General features: G+C 29.4%; 1 protein-coding gene across 1 annotated transcript in view; it reads right to left on the bottom strand.

Annotated features, from left to right (window-relative positions):
- LOC107448120 (synaptotagmin-9-like) overlaps positions 1-27062 on the bottom strand; it is a 170673-nt gene that overhangs the window by 22420 nt on the left and 121191 nt on the right. Inside the window, exons 6-7 of the mRNA XM_071186981.1 lie at positions 16121-16339; positions 3174-3294 (exon numbers count right to left, since the gene is read on the bottom strand). Of these exons, the coding sequence (XP_071043082.1) occupies positions 3174-3294; positions 16121-16339 (340 nt within the window). The remainder of the gene's footprint in view (positions 1-3173; positions 3295-16120; positions 16340-27062) is intronic.

Here is a 27062-nt window from a genome sequence, read left to right as displayed (position 1 = left end):
AACAAAAATTAATTAAATTATAAACAGAATACAATTATAACGTAAGATTCATAAAAAAAAGACATAGTTAAGGCGATAAATTTTGGAAATGAAAGGTTAATGAACACATAAGTGACATATTCTTTCAGTAACTTCAAATATATTATATTATATGCTATTCGTACCAAAGCTCGTACGATCCAGAAAAAACTGAAATATTTGTTTGCAACGACCATTTCTAATCATCCTCTCACCAATGGTTCTCTTACGAAGGATAAAAAATTACTGGAAATTCAAAGAAAAAGCTATCAAAATTTGAAAAACGATTTTTGACACTAATCATTGGAGTAATATAGTGATAAGTCACACCTTTTCCAAAAGGAAAATTTTTGACATAAAACTATTCCTTCGCATTATTTTAATTTAGGTATTTCAGAAGTTTCACAAGATAGCAAAAAAATATACAGAAATATTTCATTGTTTACTACTACTAAATCACAGTATCTTTCATCAAAAACATGATAGCCAAATACAATTAGGCTGCAAATGCAAATTGTCTGATTATAGGGTTACTTGATAACTTTGATGACTAGTGGAGGATGCATTTCAGGACGCGGATTTACCACATGATGAATCTTTTTCTTAAACTTGTTAAGTTAACAATATAATTAATTTCTGTCTTATCATATTCTTGCAATAACAATCTTTTTTTGCATTAAGTTCTAGAAAGCTATTTTCTACATTCAGAAAATTTATCAAGACTACAACTAAGACTAGTTTCTCAAGGTTGGTCAACCAGCTAATATTACACTGAAAAATCGTAAACGAAATTATGGAAAGCCTCTCCAAAAATTAACTGATACAGTTTTGCGTACTCAGTTTGTTCAGTCACATAATCTAATTCAACAGCGCCACGACCGGGGATTCTTGCTACCTGCAAACTTGACTTGGAGCACTTTTTGTTTATTTTTTTAAACGAGAGAGCAAGGTAGGATTGCTTTACAAAAAATATTTTTTGAAGTGAAAATCTCCTGTTTCATGTGCTTCAATCTACCAGACTGTTTTAAATTAAAAATATTTTAAATAATTAATTCATGCATACTTACTCGAATTCGAGAGTTAAAAATCAACAAAATAGATGAGCACATAGCTGAACTATGTGCAAGTTTCTTCAGAGATGCACTCTCTTGTCATACGTGCAATTACTTCAAAAATTTTGATTTTGAGCTCATCAAAGACAACATAAAATATAGCCCGGCAACCGCCTTTTTCCTATCCGACGGAGTTTTGTCCCGTAAATTTTGTAAATAGCTGTAAATACTTGTAAATAATTTTGCGCATTTATTATGTATTTCCCCTTTTCCCTGGGGCTATGTGGCTACTGTGCACCTGTGAAGCTCGGGGTAATACCTCGAAGGGAGGCGAGGCAGTCTGCCACAAAACCTCTTCTCTCTCTCTCAAACTTGTTTGTTCAATCTCACTACTGCATTTTAATTTTCTCTCAGTAAAAGATACTGAACCCCAACTTTCACCTCTCAGTTGCGCTTCGGCGATTTATTATTTATTTCCACTCAGATGAATNTTTTTCGGTATTATAAAACATTTAACAAGTAAAGAAAAAACATTAAAAATAAGTTTTAAATAGGTAGACATAATGCAGATCTTTTAGTTTTAATTTATAATAATAGATGGCGCCACTAATAAATTTTAGATTTTAAAATTTTATGATGTAATTTTAATAATCCACAAGAAAAAAATTAAATATTAATTTAATTCGATGAACATTAATTTAATTAAATAAATATCAAGGGAAAACGATTCAATTTTCATTTTACAGTGAGTATAAGAATTAAGCAAGGCAATTAAACTCCAATTTCAATGTTATTCAATAAATTAGAGGGATATTAGCTTCATAAGAATTCATGCATCTAATAATCATAAATTTAACAAAAATAGCATTTCCCATAAAAATTAAATACAAAATTTTTCTTAAAATATCTAAACTAGTTACTAACCTACAAACAAATCTTTGTCCATGAGGTTTGGAAGTTCTAGAATTCCATTTCGTTTTGGTAAGTTCCCCAAATTCCATTACCCACTTGTTGCAATCGTCTAAATTTAGAACATTGCTTCTAAGGGTAATGGTATTTGATTAAATATTTTCTACTTCATTTTTAAATGAAGAGGGCAGTTTCTCTGTTGAAAAAACTGACATTTCAAGTTTGTATACAAAAGCTGGAGTATAGAAAACGCTCTATGCTGAAAATAACAAGCATGGCAGAATGAAATAGCCATACGTCACAGATGGCGTTGCCGAGAAAGCCAATCAGCGCGCTCAAAATTTCTTGGGGATACTATGTGTGTAAACAGTGTTTATATGCGGACAGGACGCCGTCAGCTGGAAATCAGCGCTAACCTCTGATTGGTCCATTTGTGAGTTGGATAGTATACGTCATCGAACGCTNGGCAAAACCAACAAAAGTTGTTCGAGCAGTGTTTATATGCGGCCGGGGATTCTTGCTACCTGCAAACTTGACTTGGAGCACTTTTTGTTTATTTTTTTAAACGAGGGAGCAAGGTAGGATTGCTTTACAAAAAATATTTTTTGAAGTGAAAATCTCCTGTTTCATGTGCTTCAATCTACCACACTGTTTTAAATTGAAAATGTTTTAAATAATTAATTCAGGCGTACTTACTTGAAATGGACATAAATATGGTTTTTTATTGATCGATAAATATTCACGTATGTGAGTATTTAAATGTAAATTATAGTACATTATCGTTCAACACATTTTTGTTTTATTAAAGAAATTTTGTACAATTGTTGGTGAGCAATTTTTGAACATCAAACTTCTTTAAACTTTACAAATTTTATTCTTAAGCAGTTTGAAAAACATGGCTTTTCATTATTTTGCTTAGTAATAGAAGACATTAAAAGTGTTAAATTTGCAAAATTTGTTGTAGTCTTGCGAAAAATTTATCAACACATTCCATTTTTTCTCAGGTGTAGTATACATTTTCTGGCGAGTTTTTTATTACCGAAATTTATCATCTCGCCTAACATTTCTGTTTTATAGACTGCTTATTCCATTAAAAAATCGAATCAAAGATAACAAATTCCAGATTGAGAAAAGTTTAAAAACTCATTTGCTAAAAATATCATTAACAATTTTTGAGTTATATGGATTGTTTACCTGACGATCCCGTGATATCCATGACTTTAAGATTCCTAGCTTTAATGATAGTCACAGTCAAACGACCAGCGGTCGGTAAGTAGCACAGAGACAGCATCACTTCTCCAAGATCGACTTTTTCCTAAAAATAGAAACAAGATATCTACGTGACACAAACTTTACAACCTTTCTCTTCAGATTTCTGAGTTGCATCTCCTATTACTTTCTGTATCTGCTTTAAAGGAAAATTTAAAATTCAATCTCGAGTTAGTGGGCACTCTCAAGGAATTCCAAGAAGTTGTTGGAAAAATTCTTGTTTTAAGCTAGAATAAAAGTATTCTTTTAGCAAATGAAGCTAACTCCTTTTTTGTTTTGTTTTCCGTGTGTAGTTTATGGTTTATTTTAAAGGGAAAAGGAAAAAAAAAATAGGAATTTCCATAAAACTTTCTGATTTAAATTTGAAAATCATGAAAAGTAGTAATATCCTAATATAGGTCTGCTAATTTTTTGCAAGGATAATTATGGTAGACAGGACTAGCATGTGTTCGGAAAAAAAATCAGAATAGCGAAACATTTTTGTTACCACCTTTTTTTTTAAGTGAAAAAGATATATAAAAAGAATTAAGCTTTTAAGAACCATTGTCTTCTTTAAAAATATGTTTCTATTTCGAACTGTAAAAGACTGGTGACTCAAATCTTTCATTCTTAGCCTTATCGATTGGAATAGTTGAACATATGTGTCAACTGAAATATATTAATACAATAATTTTTTCTGAAATAGAGCAATTATTATGTTATTTAATCAAATTAGTACAAAATTTCCATTTAATGTATGCACAAAGCTCCCACCACATTTTTTAAAGACACTTTTCCCATTGCTGGTTAACAACAAGTACAGGGATGCCAAATGCTCTGATATTTTCAAAAGTCACGAGAAATTGGCGGCGAATAAAATAGAACTTTTAGAATTAGGATAATTACGCCTATTTTTTAAAAGTATCACCGCGAATTGAGTAAATTTATAAAAGTTGCATTTCATATCACACTTTGAATTTTCGATATGTAGTGGTAGAAAAATTACTTAAGATGAAAAATACTAAACTTAAATTTCGTAACCGCAAGAAAATATTTTTTTTACAAAGGGGAGCAAGTTGGCATCTCAGCAAGTAAACGGTTAAAAGAACCCAAGGCACAAATGGGTTAAGTTGAAGCTTAATTTCGTAAAGAATCAAAGCACAGAAATTTGCATAGTTGCATTTTTTTGCAAATAAATAAAATATGCGAACAAAAAAAGGGTTCCCCAGCTGATGTTGCGTTTGTGCAAAACTTGGCAGTAACGCAAAAAGTGTATCTTTTTGAAAAAAGTGGCTCGGAATCGGCACTTCAGCTAAGTCAATAATTTCTAAAGTGACAATTGCTTTGATATTTAAAAAAACATTGCTTGCATTCTAAATAATCAAGTTTTTAGAATAGATTTTTAAAATTTTATGAGCATTTTAATTTATTTTATTTATTTAAGCTTTTGGATTATTTATGCAGTATATTATGGGCTGCATAGTTTAGAAAAATATACTCTTTATTAGAGGTCTGTATTTTTTAAAATCTCGGTTGCAAGTAGTAGGGAATAGTAGATAACACTTTTTTTAAACCCAATATTCGTAAGCTCTGGCAAAATTAAAAACATGTCTGGCTTACTTCTTACTTCTACTGGCTTTTTACTTACAAGGGAAACTAGGGAAGTGTGACTCGCCAATTTTGAAATAAACTAGTGGGATGTATGCCTTATGAGGAATAATTTTAGGGGGCAACATTCGTTTCGGCCCATAGAAGGTCTTGTGAGAGATAAAAAATAATTCAATATATGGAAAAATCGGTATTTTATTAGTTCAATGCAGACTATTAGTTATTGTAATTGTCTCATAATCCAATTAATTTGTAATTAATTGGATAATTAATTAATTTTTTAATTAATAAATTAATCAGAAATTATTAATTAATTAATTGATTTGCAATTACATACTCCAATTAATTTGGAAAGTTTTTTGAAAAAAAAAAAGTAAAAAAATTTGATGTCAATTTTTTTTTTCAAATTAACCTAACAGGTTTTTTTGAAAAACTACAGATACATAAAATTTTCAAAATCAATTTTAACAATAAATATGCATTATATAGTACGTGAAAGCAATTAATTATCCAATTAATTACAAAGTAATTGGAGTATGAGACAATTACAATAACTAATAGTCTGCATTGAAGTAATAAAATACTGATTTTTCCATATATTGAATTATTTTTTATCTCTCACAAGACCTTCTATGGGCCGAAACGAATGTTGCCCCCTAAAATTATTCCTCATAAGGCATACATCCCACTAGTTTATTTCAAAATTGGCGCGNTTTCTTTAAAAATATGTTTTTCTTTTTTGAACTGTAAAAGACTGGTGACTCAAATCTTGCAATAGTTGAACATATGTGTCGAACTGAAATATATTAATAAAATAATTTTTTCTGAAATAGAGTAATTATTATGTTATTTAATCAAATTAGTACAAAATTTCCATTTAATGTATGCACAAACCTCCTACCACATTTTTTAACACGTTAACGCCGTGTGTTGCGCCTGAAAGCGGGACGAAAAAGAGAAAATACTGGTAGAAGAACTATTTCCATATTAGATAATATTCGGGAGGAGTTAAATCTATTCTCAACAATAACAATTCACTATAAGGAAATTTATCACGGCGAAGCAATTCAATCTAAAAATTGTATCCGTTAAAAACAATTGGTAGTTATGAATTTTTATTATTCCCGGGAAAAAACTAAAAAATGAAATTTATTTGTTACCAGTTTTTACTTCGGTGCGCCACCTGATGACACAATCTAGCGTGACCCACCGGTGGGTCACCCCGGCGTGAACTTATTAAAGACACTTTTCCCATTGCTGGTAAACAACAAGTACAGGGATGCCAAATGCTCTGATATTTTCAAAAGTCACGAGAAACTGGTAGCGAATAAAATAGTATACCTTTTAGAATTACGCCTATTTTTTTTAAAAATATCACCACGAAATGACTTAGCTTGCTTGCTTTATTTAGAAAAATTGGGCACCTGGGCCTCGCAGCTGCCCTTATCCCACACATCATGAAATTAACTACATTGAGGTAAAAACATTGAATTTAGCAACTTTGGGGTAACTATAAAATAAATGGCCTTTTTTACCGATTTACCGATTTAAAATTTAAATTTCAGTGCTCCTAGCCCGCAGGGCTATCTACACTTTCATCGAATAGTGAGAAAACAATAAGGGAGGAAAGGGGGTCAGGGGGCGTGCAGGCGTTTTGCATATAAATGAGATAAACAGTTAAGAATTAATTGGCGCCAACACGGGCGTAGTCTGGGTTTGGCCTTTTTAAAAGTTGCATTTCATATCATACTATGAATTTTCGATATGTAGTGGTGGAAAAATTACTTAAGACGAAAAATACTAAACTTAAATTTCGTAACAGCTAGATAATATTTTTTTTACAAAGGGGAGCAAGTTGGCATCTCAGCAAGTAAACGGTTAAAAGAACCCTAGGCACAAATGGGTTAAAATGAAACTTAATTTCGTAAAGAATCAAAGCACACAAATTTGCATAGTTGCATTTTTTTTGCAAATAAATAAAATATGCGAACAAAAAAAGGGTTCCCCAGCTCATGTTGCGTTTGTGCAAAACTTGGCAGTAACGGAAAAAGTGTATCTTTTTGAAAAAAGTGCCACGGAATCGGCACTTCAGCTAAGTCAATAATTTCTAAAGTGACAATTGCTCTGATATTTTAAAAAACATTGCTTCTATTCTAAATAATTAAGTTTTTAGAATAGATTTTTGAAATTTTATGCGTATTTTAATTTTTTTTATTTATTTAAGCTTTTAGATTATTTATGCTGTACATTATGGTCTGCATAGATATTATGGTTATGCTGTATATATTGTCTGCATTTTTTAAAAACTCGGTTGCGAGTAGTAGGGAATAGTAGATAACACTTTTTTTAAACCCAATATTTGTAAGCTCTGGCAAAATTAAAAACATGTCTGGCTTACTTCTTCTGGCTTTTTACTTAGTTATTTTGGCAGTTAGATTTTTGAAAGTTTACTTTCGGATATTAATATCTTGCCGCATTATAATTTAAACGTTTTTACTAAAATGAAATTTTTCTGAAAGAAATGAACTGCAATTATATAAATTAAATTGTATTAATGTCTTAAAATATGAAAAAGAAAAATGTGAGCTATCATAAATTCGGGGTATTAAATAATTTACATGAAATCTTTTAAAATGCAATTATAGTATAATGCAAAAAAGCGTAACACTTACTAGAACTTGAATTACTTCACTTACTAGGACTGAAACGTACTAGTTCACGGGGCAGGGAACTTCAAACATGATAATTAATTAGTTAAGACTGTATTAACTTACGATATCAGACGGAAAAACGTACTTTTTTTAAATTAATTCTTTTTTTTTGGACTGATTTCTGATCTTCAAAATTTAAAATAATTTTTTTTTTTGCACAAAATTATAAATTTTGTTTATCCAAAAATAATTCCAAAATATAATTTTTAATTATTTATTATTTTTTTAAAAAACAATTGAAAATTTTGAATTGCAAGTGTACAAATTTTTACATGATTTTAAATAATAATAGTTTAGATAGTGAAGTAAAATACAAAATTTGAACGAAATTGGTAGATTAGCTCCTAATAAATCGAATTTTGAATATTAGATATATTTTTTATTTATATATTTTAGGTCACCCCCACGACCCATTAAGCCTAAGTCCTAAAAAGTGAAAATCCGCTCATCAGATCAAAAGTTATTAAGCGCCGTTTTTCTTTTCTTGTACTGTACATAAGCTCCAGCTCATAACTTGTAGGATAAAAAATAGTCTCTTTTAATTCAATCATATATTTTTTTTAAAAAACTTTAAAATTGAAGAAAACGTCTGGTATTTATAAAAGCACAAAGTTGAAACGACATTTGTTCAATCGTAACATTCATTTGTGATGAATGATCCCACGACGAAGATAAGAAGAACCATTAAGCCTGGGTCCTAGAAAGTGAAAATCCGATCATCAGATAAAAAGTAATTAAGGACCCTTTTTTCTTTTTCGTGTACTATACATTACAAGTTATGAGCTCCAGCTCATAACTTGTAGGATTAAAAATAGCCTTTTTTTAATTCATTCAGATGTTTAAAAAAATTTTAAATTGAAGAAAATGTTCGATATTTATAAAAGCACAAAGTTGAAGCGACATTTGTTCAATCGTAACATTCATTCGTGATGAATGATCCCACGACGAAGATAAGGAGAACTACTTTTAGGTCAAACATTTTGCGTAATTTTGACAAATAACTTTGAGTATGAAAACACCTTTTCATTTCGCAAAGTACTTTTGCTAAAAAACATTTTCTAAAATAAAATCATATGACCTTTTTTTTTCTTAGTCACTATAGCGACGGATGAATCATTTGCGAACGACATCTGATTTTACTTGACGGATTTACATTTAGATTTTAGTTTTAAAGAATCTCTACGAATAGTTTTTTTTTTTTGGTTGCTTCTGTATTTTAAGTGGAAGCGTATGGAGATGACTCAAAAAAGTGCACCAATGCGAAAGAAGACCAAATCCCAAATATATTTCGGAATTCCAAAACGGTTCAGATGTTTTGAAAGATTTTATACATATGTATATAAAAATCATGAAGTTAAAAAAAACACATACTTATCGATTTAAATATTCGATGTTTCTATCATTTGAATGATACTTATGTATAAAAAAAGCAATGCATCTTTCGTACTAATCGGACTTTTTTTCAAACTTACGATTTCGGACAAGAAAAAGGTTTTTGTTTTTATTATTTTGAAACATATGATTTATAAATTTGCAGAATGAATGCTTTTAAAGAGAGAAGAAGATTTTGAAGCAATCCGTTCATTAATATATATNNNNAAAAAAGTTTAAAAAAATAAATAAAAAATATTTAAAAATATATATATATATATATATATATATATACGAGTTCTTCTTTTATAATAACAACAGGTGATTAAGATTATGGTTAATTTGGTTAATTTTAAATGTAGCAAAAAGAAAATGCGTTATGTTTCCTTAGCAAACAATGCATACCATAGTACATACAAAGAACCCCACTTGTCAAATAGTCTAAAATTTTATATGTTCACATGTTCTCAACCGTTTGTAGTTTCTGCGAAACATTATTTTAATTAGTACTGCAGAGATGCCAACTGTTACTTATTCGAAAAAGAATTTTACGAAACGGTAGAGACGAAAATTTGCAGATTTTCGGTTAATTTCGCCAACTTTTTAGAAGTAGTCATAGTCATATTGTAGATAAAAACTTTTACCTTTTCACCTTGATTTGTGAAGTAACTTTCATCAGGAGTTTTGAAAACAGAAAGAAAAATAAAAGGAAAAATAATTTTGAACTGTTTGCTGCAATTGCAACGTAGTGATGTAACAGCTATTGGTGCTGAATCGCAGCACCTATAAGAAATCGGAGTTATGAACAATCAGAGAAAAGACTGCACCTCCAATCTCTTGCAGTATTATAATTTAAATTTATAAATTAAACTATAAGTATCAATAAAAGATTAAAAATAGTGAAGAATTAATTGACTTTATCTGAAATCATCTGCATCGGTAGTGGTGGAAAAGTGGGCTAGGCATCTGATTTTGGAATCTTCAATTAGCAATCCTGCTTTAAAAATATTGTTGTAGAGACTAAACTGTACCGAAGTGGTGCATCACGTAAGTCTTTGAATTATTTAGAGGTAGTGGTGAGTGGAAACTCTACAGAGCGTATTTACTAAACCAAGAATCATACATTAAGAGACTACCACTCGAAAATTTGCATCCGCTATCTGGAACAAGTTGGCTTCTCTGGTACTGAATTAAACCGTAAATTTTCAAACATATAGAATCATAATTTAACTTGTACCAGAACTTAAGGAAATAACTATTTCGTTCGTCGTAATGGAATTGGGCGTCTGAAGCCTTACTGTCCTTTCAAATAACTATTTATCTGTCAGACTTTTCATACAACTGCTCAAATTATTTACAGGTTGTGGTGGGCAATATTTATTTAATTCCAATATATTAAAATATGAATGTATTATTTTTACTGCTACCAAATAATATATTTTCTGAAATAACGAAAAGTTGATGGAGGCTATGTATGTTATAGTTTATTCAATAATGATAAGTAGTCTTTATCACAGACATGAAACTAAAAAATGGACGGTTTTTGATATACATCCATTTTAACATTCTGATGCAGATGAGAAATACATTTTGGTATTTTTTCGTTATTTATAAAAAAATATCTTAGATTGTAGGAATTATATTTGTACTAAAATATAAACCCCCCCAAAAAAGAAGTATTTTTTTTCCATTCATTTTCAAATATTTATCAATAGTTATTTTCTAAATTAAAGAAATTTCAATGATGATTATCTGTTTCTCTTTGATCTAATAAGTACGAATTGAAAAAATTATTGTTATAATGAGTCAAGTTTCTAAGATTTTACCTTTAATGCAGAAAAAGACACCGGTGTTTCACGTTGTATTTCATTATCATAAATTATTAAAATTCTAAATATATATTTTCCACTTATTTTAACCTATACAATACAAAATAATGAAAAAAGTATGAAAAATATGTTTAAATAAAAATTCTGAATCAAAGGGTTAACACGATCGGTTAGATCTCGGGCCAGCGAGACAAACTCTAATGATTATCACACACTAGTGCGAGATCAACAGCGATCGTGCTGAAGTTCCATTTGCATGAGGGGAGCAAAATTTACAAATCATAATTTACATATCATAATAAAAAGCTCTTGATAAACGTTTTAATTTCCAAAAAATTCTATAAATAACCTAAATAGTTTTATGATTCTAACATTATTCTTGAGTTATATTGGCCATCGTTCATATTATTAAATGACCATGTTTAGATAACGTTTTGGTAATATTATACGTATAAAATATCAATATCTCTGTTGGTAAGAGATTTCATTAATTGTATTAATTAATTGTATTTTGATAAACAGTTCATAAAAGGCTATTTAAAACGATATGGATAAATTAGGTTTTGTACGCATAAAAGGATTTAAAATATTAACTCCATGTCGAAGACACTCCTTTTTTTTTAGTTTTCCTGCCCATGAAGTCTTTTGATGGAGATGGAATAAATAAGTTTCAAACGATTCGATCGAAAGTCAATTTTCATAAGGTTTGTTTGTGACGTTCTTAAATTTTCTATGAGAGCTAAAAGCACAACAGGAGCCCTTCCTTGAATATTTAAAATGTTAGTATATTTTAAGATTTACCATCAAAATTTGATTTAAAATGATTTTGACCACCAATACTTATAAGCAAATGAAAGAAATATTTAAGGCCTGATAATCGAATATTGAAATCTTTAACTTCTTTCAAAATTATACAATTTAAGATTAAATTAATTTTAATTTCGATATTACTTAAGATATTGTGAGGAGGTAAGATACTTTCGAGTCAGCATTACGTTAACCGTATCATTTTAAATTTCAATAAACTTACAAAATTTGATTTCACTATAATCGAAGATTTTTAAATCGTAATGCAATACGAAAAGTTCATTTCGATTACTCCTTGCCATTCTTTAAATTTTAAAAATCTTCAATCCCTGTCATTCTTTCAACTTTAGAAATCTGCAATTCTTGCTATTTTTTTAAATTTTAGAAAAGTAAAATGTTGTAGTGATATTTTGCTTCCAGAGATGAAAACTGGTCCGGATTCAGCAAAATATTTTCAAAAACGGTAGAGAACTACGAACTAAAACCTGCAAATTTTAAGTTAATTTTGCCAATATTTCAAAAGGAGAAACACGGCTTGACTAAAACAAAGTGGCGTGTCACATAAGCCTTTGAATTTTTCAGTAAAAACCATATAAATGGAATTGACTGAATCAAGAATCATACATTAAAAAGACTACCAACACGAAAATATTTATCTGCTGTCTGGTGCAAGTTGGCATCGCTGTACTCCACCGAGGGTATTAACTACAAAACTAAGTTTCGGTAGTGTGTGGGCAACGCCAACGAGTATATCTTCTAGTTAGGCGAGTGACGTCATTTTATGTGTATGTACTCAGTAAACTTGTTGCATATTAGACCTGCATTTGCATATTAGACTTGTTGCATGTTAGACAGTAGTTGCCGTTATGTCCGAGCTGATTCTCTGATGCAAAATGTCACGTTTCTAATTTCACATTGCATTTTATTTAATTACTTTGCTGTATCGAGATGGTTTTGTACTTAATAAAAGCTGTTTAAGAACTTCATGCCTCATCTTATGGCTATCCACATTTTCTGCTTTTTCAGAAAAACATCCCTTGTACAGTGTTAGAAACTTCTCAAAATTTTTTTTTAAATAAGAATTTTTTTAATTGCTATTTGACCATATTCAAACAAAACAGTCATATAACCATAAACTGTATTCAAACTGTTAACTGTGAGAAAAACCGTTTATTACCTGCTTTCATATAATATGGTTAAAGCATCAGAATTTGATTGAACCAACTAGACCCACCTAATGAAATCACCTATTTCCTTGCAGCTGGGTACATATTATGGCCAAGAGAGCTAATCTGTCAATCTCATTAGCACGAGAACCGGGGTTCGAATCCCAGCGTTGGAACGACATTACTTCCTCCAGTCTCTTCAACAGTTCGTGACTCTAGGCTATTAGATTAAAATACTCTCATTCAATCATAGATGGCAGCACTATAAAGTTGCTAAGCTATCTCCTATGCTTAGTTAAATTTCTTTCAGTACGCTTTTGAAATCATGCTAATTGTAACTGGTTGAAAAACCATATAGTTTTGTATCCATGGTTTTAATTTTAACCAGGTTTAATGGTTGAATAATAACAGTTTTGTAGTCAGGTTCTTTTAACACTGTTTAAAAACTATCAAGGTACAAAAATGTTCTTAACCTTAAACTTAACGGTTAATTTTAAACCATGGTTTAATGGTTGAAAAACCGTATAGTTTTGTATTCAGGGTTTTTTAACCACACTAGTTGTAAGCTGTTTAAAAACCATCAAGGTAAAAAAATGTTCTTCACCTTAAACTTAACGGTTAATTGGATGGAAAGACTGCTTCCGATTATTTTACCATAATTTTAGAATGAAAATTCTAACCGTGTAATATGAAATTAAGACTTTTAATAAATAAAAAATTGAAATACTTTTAATTAAAAAATGAATTAAGAAAAAAAAAGTAACAGTGCATCTAAGTTTAAAAACAACGACAAATATTACCAAAGTCTACTCATAATCTTGTGTGAAGACTAGGCATGTTTTTGATCTAGTAACTGAATGCAATGGGGAATTTATGATAATATTTAAATCCTTGAAAAAGCAATGAAAAGTTCTGAAAGTGAGCTTGCTCGACAAGCAGCCAAACTGAATACTTATATATATTTGAAAGGAATAAATGTAAATTCTCTTTCCTCTTCGTCCTTAGCCCTTCTCATGCTCTGGAATAATTTCATGCACCCGTTGGATGATAATATTCCCCTCATTTCAAACCACAACTGCAATTCAAACGAAGAATGCTTACGTAGTTTCTTATGATGGTACGTCATCAAATTGAAATGAAATGGTTTACGTGCCTTTGGATATTGGGAGAAATTGAGTATTGCTTTTTTTTAATATTTTCTAAATAAATACATAAATTTCGAATAAATAAAATAATTTAAAAATAAAATTGACGTTAAGAAAGGTTAACAGTAAGGAATTTTTTTTTAATTTAAAAAGAGCAACAAAAAGTGATATTCTTTTAATTAATTAACTTACTTTTTTTAATTTGATAAGAAATAAATCGAATTACTTAATAACTCAACAATTAACTTTGTTAGGATTTAAAAAGAAAATTGATGTCAGGAATAACAGTAAGGAAATTCTTTTTAATTTAATAAGAATAACAATAAAGAAATTGCTTTAGTTAAAAAACAAAAAAAGTTTTTTTTTTATAAAATGGTTTGGCATTTTAGAGAGGCACTCCTGATAAATTTCCTGAGATTTCCAGAGTTAAATTTAAGAAATTTCTGATTTTCGTTAATTGTGTTAACATTAACACAATTAACACGTTAATTGTGTTAATGTTAACACAATTAACGAAATGTTAAAATTTAACTACAATGTTAAAATTTAAATACAATAGATACAGATTATCCGCGAGTTTCATTCGTGTTCGATCATTGCTCATGTTAAAGAAAGCACAATAAGAAAAGATGCTTTTAAACCAAAAACATGTGACCGATTTTTTTCAAATATTTACGTGTGTTTCTTAACTTCTTGATCTATGTACTTTTATGTATAAACACTTAATAAAGTATGCATCTAGTATTTTTTATTTACCATTCCATGTTTCAGCTATTTACACAAAGAATAAAGATTTCTGTAGTACGTTTAAATCATATACGCATGTTTGAAATTATGCTTTTGCTCCCATTAATTACTATTTTACTTTTCTTTGGATTACCTGCGATTTTTGTCATCCGAGGTGCCCTTGCCACCCTTGTTTCCGGGGCTCTACAGAACATTAAAAATGATATGGATTAAGAATTATGGAATGAATTATGTATAGAAGCAGAAATTTCTTTAAAATTTGCTCTTTTTTTGAAACTATAATTGTTCAAAGTAAATAAATATGTAAATAAACAAAGTAAATAAATCAACAAAATAAATAACTTAACAAAATAAATAAACAATTGAATAAATAAAAATAGTGCCTATTTTTATTATCCGAGATGTCCTTGCATCCCTATTCCGTGGTACAGTAGAGGTCCCATGAGGACCTCTACTATATGTAATATGGATATGTAATATGGATTCTAAGTACAAAAGCAGAAATTTCTTTAAAGCTATATTTATTTCTTAAATCTATCATTGTTCTTTTTAATGCCTAAAATTTTTAAAATATTAAGCAAAATAAATAAATTAATAAACACATAAACAATTGAATAAATAAAAATAGTGCCTATTTTTGTCATCCGAGGTGCCCTTGCTCTCGTATAAAGGGGGGGGGGCAACTGTATATTTAAAATATGGAATAAGAATCGATGCATAAAAGCAGAAATTTCTTTAAAATTAAATATGTTTATTTTTTAAATTTATTATTGTTTATTTTTCAATGCCTAACAATTTCATGACATTAAAAATAATAAATAGTCAAATATCTAAACAAATAATTGAATAAATAAAAATAGTGCCTATTAAATAAATTCTTTGTTAATTTCATTAAAAGTTCGAGATAGAAAAAAAAAAGATTTTCAAAAATATATATATATATATTTTTTACGAAATTTAATTTAAAAATAAGAAACACTCATTTAAATGGTAGTGGAAATAATAAAATAATTTATTAGAATTTTTTTTAAATAAAAATAACACCGCTGTGGAGAAAATTAAATTATAGTATAACTAAAAAAATTTTATAAGGAGAAATCATGTTCGATTATACTGCTTTAGGTACTAATGTGGGATTATAGTGCGTGATTATGCTATCTAAACTCTAAAAATTTCCAAGAGTTGATAGTGAATGCTCCTGGGATTTTCTCAAACTCTTTAAAAACTCCAGGTTTTTTTTCTGTTTCTGGGGGGAGTAGCCACCATGAACTTTTAATAATAAATAGAATTTTTATTGACTAATATAGAGAATTTTTTATTAGGTTGAGTCAAAAGTAATTTATCACATTATCTGACCTTCACAATCGAATTTTTAGAGAATTTTTTTAAAAATTACGCAGACCCAAATTTATTGAAAAAAAATTAGTTGACATAATATTTTGCTCTTGTTCCTAGTTCTGAAAAGTTTCGTTAAGTTATCTTGGTTCAAAGATATTTAGTAAGACAAACCTGTGGAACACCCAAAATGTCCATAGTGTACTCTACATCGTGGTTGATATCGCAGAGCTCAGGAAGTCCGCGAACTAGAACCTGCCCGATGAGATCGTGCCTGGAGAATCGATCGAAATCATACACTGAGAACTGGATCGTCCTCGATCTGAGCTGTTCATAGGGAACTCCAAATACGAATGTCTCATTAAAAGTGGGATTGAGATTCCGTCTATGAACCTGTAAAAAAGAATGATTAATGCTAATAAAATAGTTGCAAGAAAGCATTATCTAAACCGGTGCAATATTTAAAAAGAGTATACGAAATTAATATATTATAGATGCTAACCTGTTCGCCGTACATTGTACGATAACCGAGTAATAATAATTCCTATTTATTATATGTAATGCAGTGCGCAAAAAAGAAGAAAAAAATTTAATAAATAAATGAACGGGCAACTCTGGGTAGCTTTTGATTTAATGATTGAATCTTCACGTTTTAGGACTCAATCCTAATGATTTGAGGGGGTGACCTCCAACATGCTAATTAACTAAAGCAGACGATATTTTTAGTCGCAAGATCAGACACATAAACGTACTTTCCCTGAATAATCGTGTTTTTTTTCCAACGGTTTCGAATTTTTGACCCCCAAAATATAGGGGTAGACATAGTCTGGCAAATATGGTTGCAGTTTGGTCAGGAGTGGTTCGAAGTTTGGAAACCTTAATGTTAATTTTATTTTTTGAGTATTTCATCGTATCTCGAGAATTTTTTTAAATTACTTAACATTTTTTGTACACAATTAAAAGTTCGTTTATTCAAAACCACGTTTTTTTTCTAAATTTCTTTTTTCTTAAGGTTTGGCAAGTCAAATCTGAAGATCCCCTGGAGTTTTGAGAAAAATATATTTATTTAATATCTATTTACATACAGTAAGTATTTCAATGAAATGAGTAAACCATTGAACTGGCTATTATTTTGTATTATTTGTATTCTACTACTTCCACACTGACTATTAAGACATAAATACTTTCAGTAGATCTTATCAAAAGGTCAGTAGATATTACAAAAATCATTGAAAAATCTTCGAAATAAGGCTATTTTCTTAAATTTCGACAGCCAAAATTTATCTGCACCAACATTCAATCACAAAGTTGTATATTTCAGTGAATACATACCAATGAGTAAAACATTAAAAAAAAAAATAAATAAAGATATCCTCGGTGTACAGTTGGCGAGACCTTAAAATAGTAAGAAACTAAAAAATCCCATTTTTAGTAAAAATATACAGATTTTTTCAATTTATTTTTAAATCATACCTCTGGGGGTACAGATCCAGAGGTTTCCTTGTCTGGTTCAAAATTATAAGGCTTACATTACGGAGTTGAACATTAGTAGTCGTTAACCCAAAATTGTGTCGGCTGTTCAACGACGGTTATAAAATATAAAATAAATTTTTTTTTTTTTGAAAAGGCCGCGATGGCTCAGGGGATAGAGCGTTTGCCTTCCAATGAGGTGAACCGGGGCTCGATCCCGGCGATAGCTGGTCGATACGAATTCCGCATCCGGCTTGCACCGACCACAGTGCTGACGTGAAATATCCTCAGTGGTAGACGGATCATGGGTTAGAGTCCCCTTGCCGTTAGGCTAACCTTGGGAGGTTCTCGTGGTTTTCCTCTCCATGTAACGCAAATGCGAGTTAGTTCCATCAAAAAGTCCTCCACGAAGGCAAATTTCTCCCAATACTTCATCCAGGAGTTCCCTTGTCTTCTGGATTGCGTTCAAAATTACAATGCTACGGATTTGAACATTAGTAGTCGTAAACCCAAAAATTGGGTCGGCTGTTCAATGACGCTTATAATATAAAATAAAAAATTTATTTTTTAAAATTCAAACTAAATACAAATGATGGAAAACAGAAATAAAAGATGAGTCCTATCTAATGAAGAAAAATATCAAATCCATTAAGAAATAACCTAGTTTTATTTTACTATAACGATGTTTTTTAGAAAACGGAACAAAAAAACATAAATATATGCTTGTGCATTCTTAAAACAAAAACACGTCAAAAATACTAATTACACAATGAGGGCAAGATTTTAATCTCATAGTTGCCTAAAATTAATATCAATTTAGTATCGCTTCTCGAAAAACACTGGCGCAATTATCCATGCAACAAAAGTTTGGAGTGGACCTCTCTGATGAGCATTATTTCCTCATCATCATTAATCAAAAGACCTCCTCACGCGCATGTTTGAGTAACAAAAGAGTTTTGCACTTGGATACGATGAAGGTCCTAAGTGCCAGGTGCTTTTTTTTTAAATCCTTTTCTTTTCACAAAATTTTAATCCTTTTTTATCCCGCTAAGTGACTTAAAGATTATTTAAGATAAATGAAAGATTCTGAAAGGATAATAGAAAAAAAGCTGATTAGGAAAATTAATTGTTGTGGCAAATTAATTGCATATCGAAAAGTACAACTTTGAAATTTATAAAACTATTAATTTTCCTCAAAACATTTTTAAAACTTTTATATTTCATTAAATTAATCTTTACACTTTCAGATCGTAACGTTTTTAAAAGTATGGTAGGACATAACTTTTATAAAAATAACAAATAGATGTCGTAGGAAATTTTTAAATGAAGTTTGTCAGGGATTTGTTGATTTAAAAAACCAACAAATCGCCGGCAAACTTTACGAAAATTTTAATTTCCCGCGAAATTTATTTGTTATTTACCTATTGAATTATATAAAAAATTCAATTATTATTATCACTGGTTTTGTAGCCTTTTACTTGCCAAGGCAATTTTATTTTTTGTAAAAATTTACGAAATTTAAATAAAAAATTTTTTTTAAATTATAAGAAAAAAACAATGTTAAAAAAATATTTTCATTAACCTTTGTGGAACAGTAGAGTTCAGCTTTAAATTTCTGTCAGACAACTCATTAGCAACTTCGACCTCAGTTAGTGTATTTTAATTGAAGAGGCAAACTTAAACAACAGAGAGGCTATGTTGCTAAAAAAATAGTAGTAGCTAAAAATCGACGTACGTTTAGAAGCAAATAGTTTCACATTTCTAATGATTTGTAAAATTTTTAGATTAAGTGTTGCCAGACTAGGAACACTGCACCGGAAAGAGTTCCCACGTTTTCTGCTTGAAACATTTAAAATTTTTAAAATTTCAATCAATAGCAAATACAATACCTACACATAAAATTTTTAAATAATAAAAATCATAACTTTAATAAGTATATTTTCTCAGTAGCATCAGTTAAATGTGAGTGATATTTACCAACATTCACGATATAATGCAGTACCTTTATGAAATTTATTTTCGTCTTATAAGTTTATTATAGGGTTGATTGATCATAATTAAACTAATAAGAGGCAATCATTAAAACTGTTATTCCCTTACTGATTGATCTGGGCTAAACTTTAAAGCAGAATACTGTAATGCAAATTTTTGCTTGCACTGTAAGAAATTCCGGATCAAATTACATCCGTAAATTCCAATTTACCCTTAAATCCATTTCACCACAAATTCATTTTTCCCGTAATAAAATATACCGTAATTTTACAGTAATATTTACTTAATTCAAGTGATTCAGTGATTTTGAGTTAATTACTACTGTGAAAATTACAGTATATCAGATTTTGTGTTCCATGTTCCAAAAAATGGATTTTACGGTAAAAAGTAACGGCAAACTGCGTGCCTGTACTTTTACCGTAATATGGACCGGAAAATTTTACAGAATATCTCATTATATATCGTATAATATTTATAAATTATATAGAATTTATACATTGTACTATATTATTTTTTTAAAATTAAACTCGAAAACAGCTAATGCTCCAACTGTTGCAAAATGTTTTTATGTTACATATAATTTCTAGTGCAATATTTTTACACGCCGAATTTTGTCTAGTCAGAAGATATAATTCGAAAATTCTTTCTATTCATAAAAAAACAAAGCAACTTAAACAGAGAATAACTCGGTACTAGTTAGAAATCGAATCCAAAACATTTTTGTCAAATCAATCCAGGGATTTTACTGAGAATTAATTAGTTAGTTATTTTTAGAACAAAACACGAGTAGAAAAAGCGGGTAAATAAAAGAGCAATTAATCTATTCAAAGAATAGCACGCGAACCAAAACTGCTTGATTCAAACGAGATTGCCCGGGTATATTTCGAAATTATTATTATGCATTCACTAAATAAAGCACACGCTCATTTTGTGACGTAATTTGAAGATCGTGCCGTTGCAAAATTAACGATTGAAAATGGAATACACGTTCAAGCACCGTGCTAGTTTATAATGCATCAACTAATTTTGGGTGCTATTTTTATTTGCGAACAAAGCTATGCTTGATGGAGCGACAAAGAAAAATAAATATTTTTGGTGTGTAAAAACAATTTCTTTATTGTCGCTTTTAGTACCAGCTACGCAAGGGAAACACGCAAAATTCTAAATTAAAAGTTTCAGATCGTGGCATGGAACGGAATTCCGTGCCGAACAAAAAATAACGTCTGATGATAATAAGCAATTTTTCTCATATCAATATACTGTACCTTTTCAATCCTTTTTATTTCATACATAGTAACCCACCTTATATTTCTGGGATAATTCGAATTAGAAGCTTTTATGATAAAAGCTACAGTTAGGTTCTTGTTTATTACTCTAACCATTGCCAAAATTTCTAAAAATAAATGTATATTTTCGAAAATTATTTAAATGTTTATTTCCTTTTCTAGTTGTATGGAATATTTATACCACTGGACAGTCATAAAATGAAAAAATAAGGCTGAAATTATAGGACCTAAATTAGATAATAGGATTATTTTTATTACGTCAAAATCAGTATGCGTAGCAAAATCTTTCATTTAAAACAGCTTACCATTTCGTGCTACTGTTCATTTAATTATGTTTTATTTACTTCGTTATTGTTTTTATGTAAAAATGAAGAACAACGATTGCATTAACCTATTTATGCCTTGCTTCTTTTTAATCTCTTCGAGACGGGAGAGTCAAACATGCATTTTCAGGGTGGCGACAATCCCGGCAAAAAAAGATAAAACTAGTAGCCTAACTATTTTTATTGCAGTTTATTTGTGAACGGGGTAATAAAAATTCTCTTTATTAATATTACCAAGACTTAGTTCAAATTAAAAATTATATAGTTGCATTTTTAAGAATCATAGATTGGGTGTATTAGATTTAAAGTGAAAGCAAAACTAAGGTTGTCGAATTAGCCATGCCAAAAAAGCTACTACTTTTAAGCTTCCCCCCATCCTGTTTCTGATTCCATACGAATATATTTATGATTCGCCCGTCCATAAAAAGGTTAACAGAAAAATTTGTTTTCCTAAAAAAAGGCGTAGCACAAGCTTTCACCTTTTAATAAATAAGATAGTTTTAGACTTTTTAAAAAATAAGATAGCTCTGTCTACTACATTAAGAAGAATTATGGTCAAAACTACCAGAATACAGTAAAATGTATCGTGTTTCTGACTTTCTGGGAACACCAAAAAGATGGGTAATTTTTACCGAATCGTTTTGGTAAACTTTACAATAAAATATGGTTTTTTAATTTCGTAAACGTAGTAAAATTTGGTAATTTTATCATAATACCTATGAGCATAGCATAAAAATAATTTATTCGATTAAGTTTACTTTTCAGTTTTGTATTTTTAACTAAATGCGTGGTAATAAGAAATATAAGTTAGAAAACCAGTATTTTTGGTAAACCTTTACCATGTACGAAAAATTTACCGAATGAATGATTTATATAGTGTATCATTGAACGAAGTTACAGTTTCCTTAACCAGATATATCATTACCATACAGAATGATAATTTATACAAATTTCTTTCCTGTGCATGACACATTAAAAATATAATATTTACTGGGATTTGATATAACACTAGTAATTTTTTAAAAAAATAATGTGGTAGGTAACAGAAAAATATCTGCTTGATATTTGATACCACATTTTTAAGCGGAGCACACTAGTGGGTTATGCTTCAAATTTAGAGTGAATCAATACATTTCTCCTAGAAAATGACGATGAATTTAATGAAGTAAAAACGAGACTCAAATTGCAAAAATAAATTAGCAATCGCAAATAAATCATTACAAGACAACCTAGTTTATTTTAGCTCATTTTTAAAGACGTATTCATCAAGGTTAAACTACCCATGTAATTTTTTTTTAAAAGTAAAATGTCAGTAACTTAATTATTTTATTCTTAATATTTATAATGGAGAAACAAGGCATGCATGTTCAACATCATTTATTAACACTATAATTATCGATAATTTGTTCTGAAATTATAAAACTGTAATACTATTTTAAAACTAATATCGTATTAAAATATGGTACACAGTAAAAATATGGTACTATAAATATGATTTAGTAAAAATTATGAATATAGTTTAAGCGTTAATTCCTAACCACTTTTTTCATCAAGATACTTTTTTCAAATCATTACAAAATGTTGTTTTTTAACAACATGGTTACAAATTACAAATGGTTACAGGTTAAAAAAAATTTTTTTTACAAATTAGTGCTATAAAAAAATAAAAAAAATTTGTTTCTAGGAAACAAAAGAAAAAAAATTGCACAAAATAGGAAATTACTCACGAATTGAAATAAATATACCATAAAAAGAAGGGGTTTTTTTCAAAAAAAAGAAAAGTAAAATTCTTGTAATTTTTAAAAGTTTTCTCTAACTTCCGATTCAGAATGAAAATCAACAGAATTATTGGAACATTTGAAATAGTTATATATTTCTGTTGATAGTCCAAAATAAAAAAGTTGCTCGAATCAAATAATTTATTCAGCCTGGAAAAGTTGTTAAGATAGCAAATGTGCAAGTTTCCTCTCATTTTCCCCTTACCACCGAAGCCCGACTGGAAAGGTCCAGCAATTATTTACCACTTACTAAGAGGATGGTGCTTAGTATTTTTCAGGGTAAAACTTTCTTAATCAATGTCAGATTTAAAATCTATTCATACTCTACTACAAATCTTGGGAAAAACAAATAATTTGTTTTAATATGCAGATTTTATACATAAAATATTTTTTGAAAAAATGAAAAGGAATTTTATAATACCGCGTTTAATACTGTTAGACCAGTCATGTCAAAGATACGGCCCGCGGGCCACATCCGACCCCCGATCGCGATGTGTCACAGAAAGAAGAATTGTGTTTTTTAGAGCTTTTCGACTTCACTCGATTCCTCGACGGAAGTTCTAAAATGTGCATACTACATTTATAAGTAATTTCAAGGGCAGCGCGTGCCTAGACAAGCGAGAGAGATAGACAGTAACGCCATTTCTTAGCAACAAGCGGAATCTTCGACTGGAATATACTTAGCAGCACAACTACGGATGGCGCTCCTGCCATGGCTGGCAATCATTCGGGCGTTGTAACTAAATTAAAACAGAAAACATCAGGGAATTTTGTGGGATTTCCCTGTATAATTCATCAGGAATCATTGGCATCCAAACATTTAAAAATGGACCATGTCATGCAACCTATAATTAAAATAGTAAATTCTATAAGGAGCAGAGGACTAAATCACCGACAGTTCAGGCAGTTTTTACAAGATTTGGACGAAAATTTTTTTGATGTCCCTAATTTCACCGAAGTTCGTTGGCTCAGTCGAGGAGTAGTTTTAGAAAGATTTTTTCAATTACGTGACCCTATTCAAGCTTTCATGTTAGAAAAAGGTAACCCAATTGATTATGACAATGACTGGTGGATTGATTGTGCCTTTTTGGTAGACATGAATTAACACTTGACTGATCTGAATGTAAAATCTGATTGTCACTCAAATGTATTCATGTATTCAAGCCTTTGAAACAAAGTTAAGGCTGTGGGAAAATCAGGTAAAAATCAAACTTTGGATCATTTCCCTCATTTAAAATCATTTGGCACAGTGAACCACAAAGAAATTGGATCAATATTCTCAACTTCTGCAAAATCTTATCACGGAATTCAACAATCGTTTTGAAGACTTCCACAAAATGAATGAAACGGAATTCCCAATTTTCAACAATCCATTCAATTTTGAAGCTTCACAGGCACCAGTTCATTTGCAAATGGAGTTGATAAATCTTCAATCGGACAGTATTTTGAAAGAAAAATTTAAAGAGGTTAACGCTCTTACATTTTATACACAATATTTCAAGAGTTTGGATAACTACCCGGAATTAAAAAAGCATGCAGCACGCATTCTGTGCATGTTTGGTAGCACCTATTTATGGGAGCAGATGTTTTCCGTCATGAAAATAAATAAGAACAAACATCGCGCAAGACTTACGAATGAACATCTCCAATCAATTCTTAAAATAATTATAACAAATATGAAACCGGACATCAATGAGCTTGTCAAAAACAAGAGAAGTCAGGTATCTGGATCCTCGAGCTCAAAATAATAACCATCTTTTATAACTTTGATATGATTTTTAACAACCGTATATTATAAACTATGTAATTAGATAAAGAAAATTTTATAATAATTCAGTAAATTTTTTTTATTTGCATATGGCCCGCCTACATATTCTAAATTTAATATATGGCCCTCTGCAAAATTGAGTTTGACACCTCTGTGTTAGACATTTTCTAAAAAGTGTTATAAGTGAACAACTATGCTGGTGTGTATAATGTGCTGGTTTGCGGAACAAAGTAATGGGTAACAGTATTTTGTTATGGATGTTTGAAACATGGTCATAAATAAATGCAAAATTTATCGACGTATCTAGCTGTTATAGGTCTGTATAACATTAGATGTTTATAGTTATATGTAGTTACAGATGTCTATTTAACACTTACAGACATTTCTAGCTGTTAAGTAAAAGAGATAGCAATAACGACCAATGTCAATAGATATATGTATATATAATATTTAAATAACAGTTATAGAAGTTTGCAATCGGTATAAATATGTAGTTATAATTATAGAAATTATTAGTTATAAATATAGAAATCTACATAATAGCCATATGGGGTTAAAGATGTCTAATTATGGAGTTAAAAAGTCATAATTTTGTCAAATATTAAAAATTATAGTAAAAATGTCATAATTATGGGGTTAAAAATGTCTAAAATAGATACAGACATTTATAACTATGAATGTCTATATCTATTTTAGACATTTTTAACCCCATAATTTCTGTAAATAATTGTTTATTTTACCAAAAATGTGTTACATAGCCTCATAAAGAACTAATATTTCGAATATTGAACTAATATTCTATTAATAACTAAAATTTAATTATTAATAGAATTTCTATTAATAATTATTTGAAACCATTGAGTTCGTAAAAAAGCTTAAAAAGTTTGTTGATGAAAAATAATAATAAATGAATACAATAAAATTGCTCGTAAAACTTTTACCAGCATAACTTTACGAATCCTTAACAATTCTATGATTTCTTTTTATATTCTAGACTTGCAAAAAGTAATAATCGAATGTAAGATAGCATCTCCAATTTCTCACAAAGGGAAAAATAATGATTTGTAAACATATATGTTGCTGTAGTTTTTCTTTTTTTTATTTTAAATTTTACTTTGTGAACTCTTAGGAAAGATATCAATTTGAAACTAAATATGTTTTTAAGGCAATTTGAAACCATTTCTAGATATGGCTTATCTTGAAATTTAATATAAATCATATAAAACGCTTATGTTTCTTATATTGTGTAACAAAATAACGTTATAATAATTTATAAAACGTACAATTTTTTTAAAAGGAAGAAAAACTTCAAATATAAGTGTATTTTCTTCAATGTACAGTTATTTTCAATTTGAACATGGGAGGGGAAAAAATAATTTCTTTCGCCAAAACGTTTTGTTCTTACAGTTTGGAATATTTGAAAAGCAATTTCCTTTTGCACGTTTCTGGAAAGAACCCTGAAGTGATGAGGCAGATGGAATTTCGAATTTCTTTTTGCAAGTGTATGAAAAATAGAAATTTTTGGAAAAAGATGCACAAAAGTTGATGTATTGTGGGAATTTTGTAAGCTTTCAGTCGTTTTTGAAGATAAGTTTTTTTCATATCTAACATAATATTATTAAAAAAATATTAGATTATTGAATTACAAAAAATTCAAAGCAAATATTCATACATTCTGTTTTTGTTTTTCAATTCTCAAATTATTTGAGTATATTGAATTTATTTAAAGCTTTTATTGCAGTTTAGTTTTGGAAGCAAGACCCCTGTCATTAAACTTAAAAAATAATATTAACCCTTTAATGGGCCCTTTATTTCTAGTGAAGGTAAATTAAAGTATTTTTGGAATTGAAATTGTTTTAAGGAAAGTAACTGATATAAAAAAAAAACTCATTTAGTTTATAAAAATGCCATTTTTTTGGTGGTAAATATATTTAACATCACCTATTAGGAACTTACTGACTTTCATTTTTCTTTATTTATAAAATAAATTCCTTACATGATACAAACTTCAAAAGGAATTACGTATTTTATAACTTTTATACGTTTTTAAAAGTGACAAATGGTTACCAATTTTATTCAAACTCACTTCAAGAAAGCTGAAGTTATTGAAAAATGGAAACCTTAATTAAAAGTGGTAAAACGCTGTGGTAAGTATACTTAGCACGGCCTTCAAAAGGGTTAACGGTTAAAATGTAAACTTAAAAATGACCGTCGATCGCTCGGCTAGCGAAACAAAGAAAACAAGGAAAAAAGTATATTTTAAAAGAAAAAAATATTAAAAGTTTAAAAAGTTAGGAAACAAAATAACGAAAAGATATATAATCTCATTGTCAGCTCGCACGATTATATCTGCACATTTGAGTGCTTTCTAATATTTCAATAATATAGCCGAAATATATCACTACAATAGTGAAAGGATCAATAAAAAAATTTGAAAAAATAAAGCATATCGAGCAGAGAACACACAAAAAATATGAAATAAAACAATATATATATATA

Source organism: Parasteatoda tepidariorum, chromosome 10 (genome assembly GCF_043381705.1).
Source record: "Parasteatoda tepidariorum isolate YZ-2023 chromosome 10, CAS_Ptep_4.0, whole genome shotgun sequence".
Lineage (NCBI taxonomy): Eukaryota > Metazoa > Arthropoda > Arachnida > Araneae > Theridiidae > Parasteatoda > Parasteatoda tepidariorum.
The sequence above is the reverse complement of the archived record's forward strand: the minus strand, read 5'-3'. Positions and strand labels throughout refer to the sequence as shown.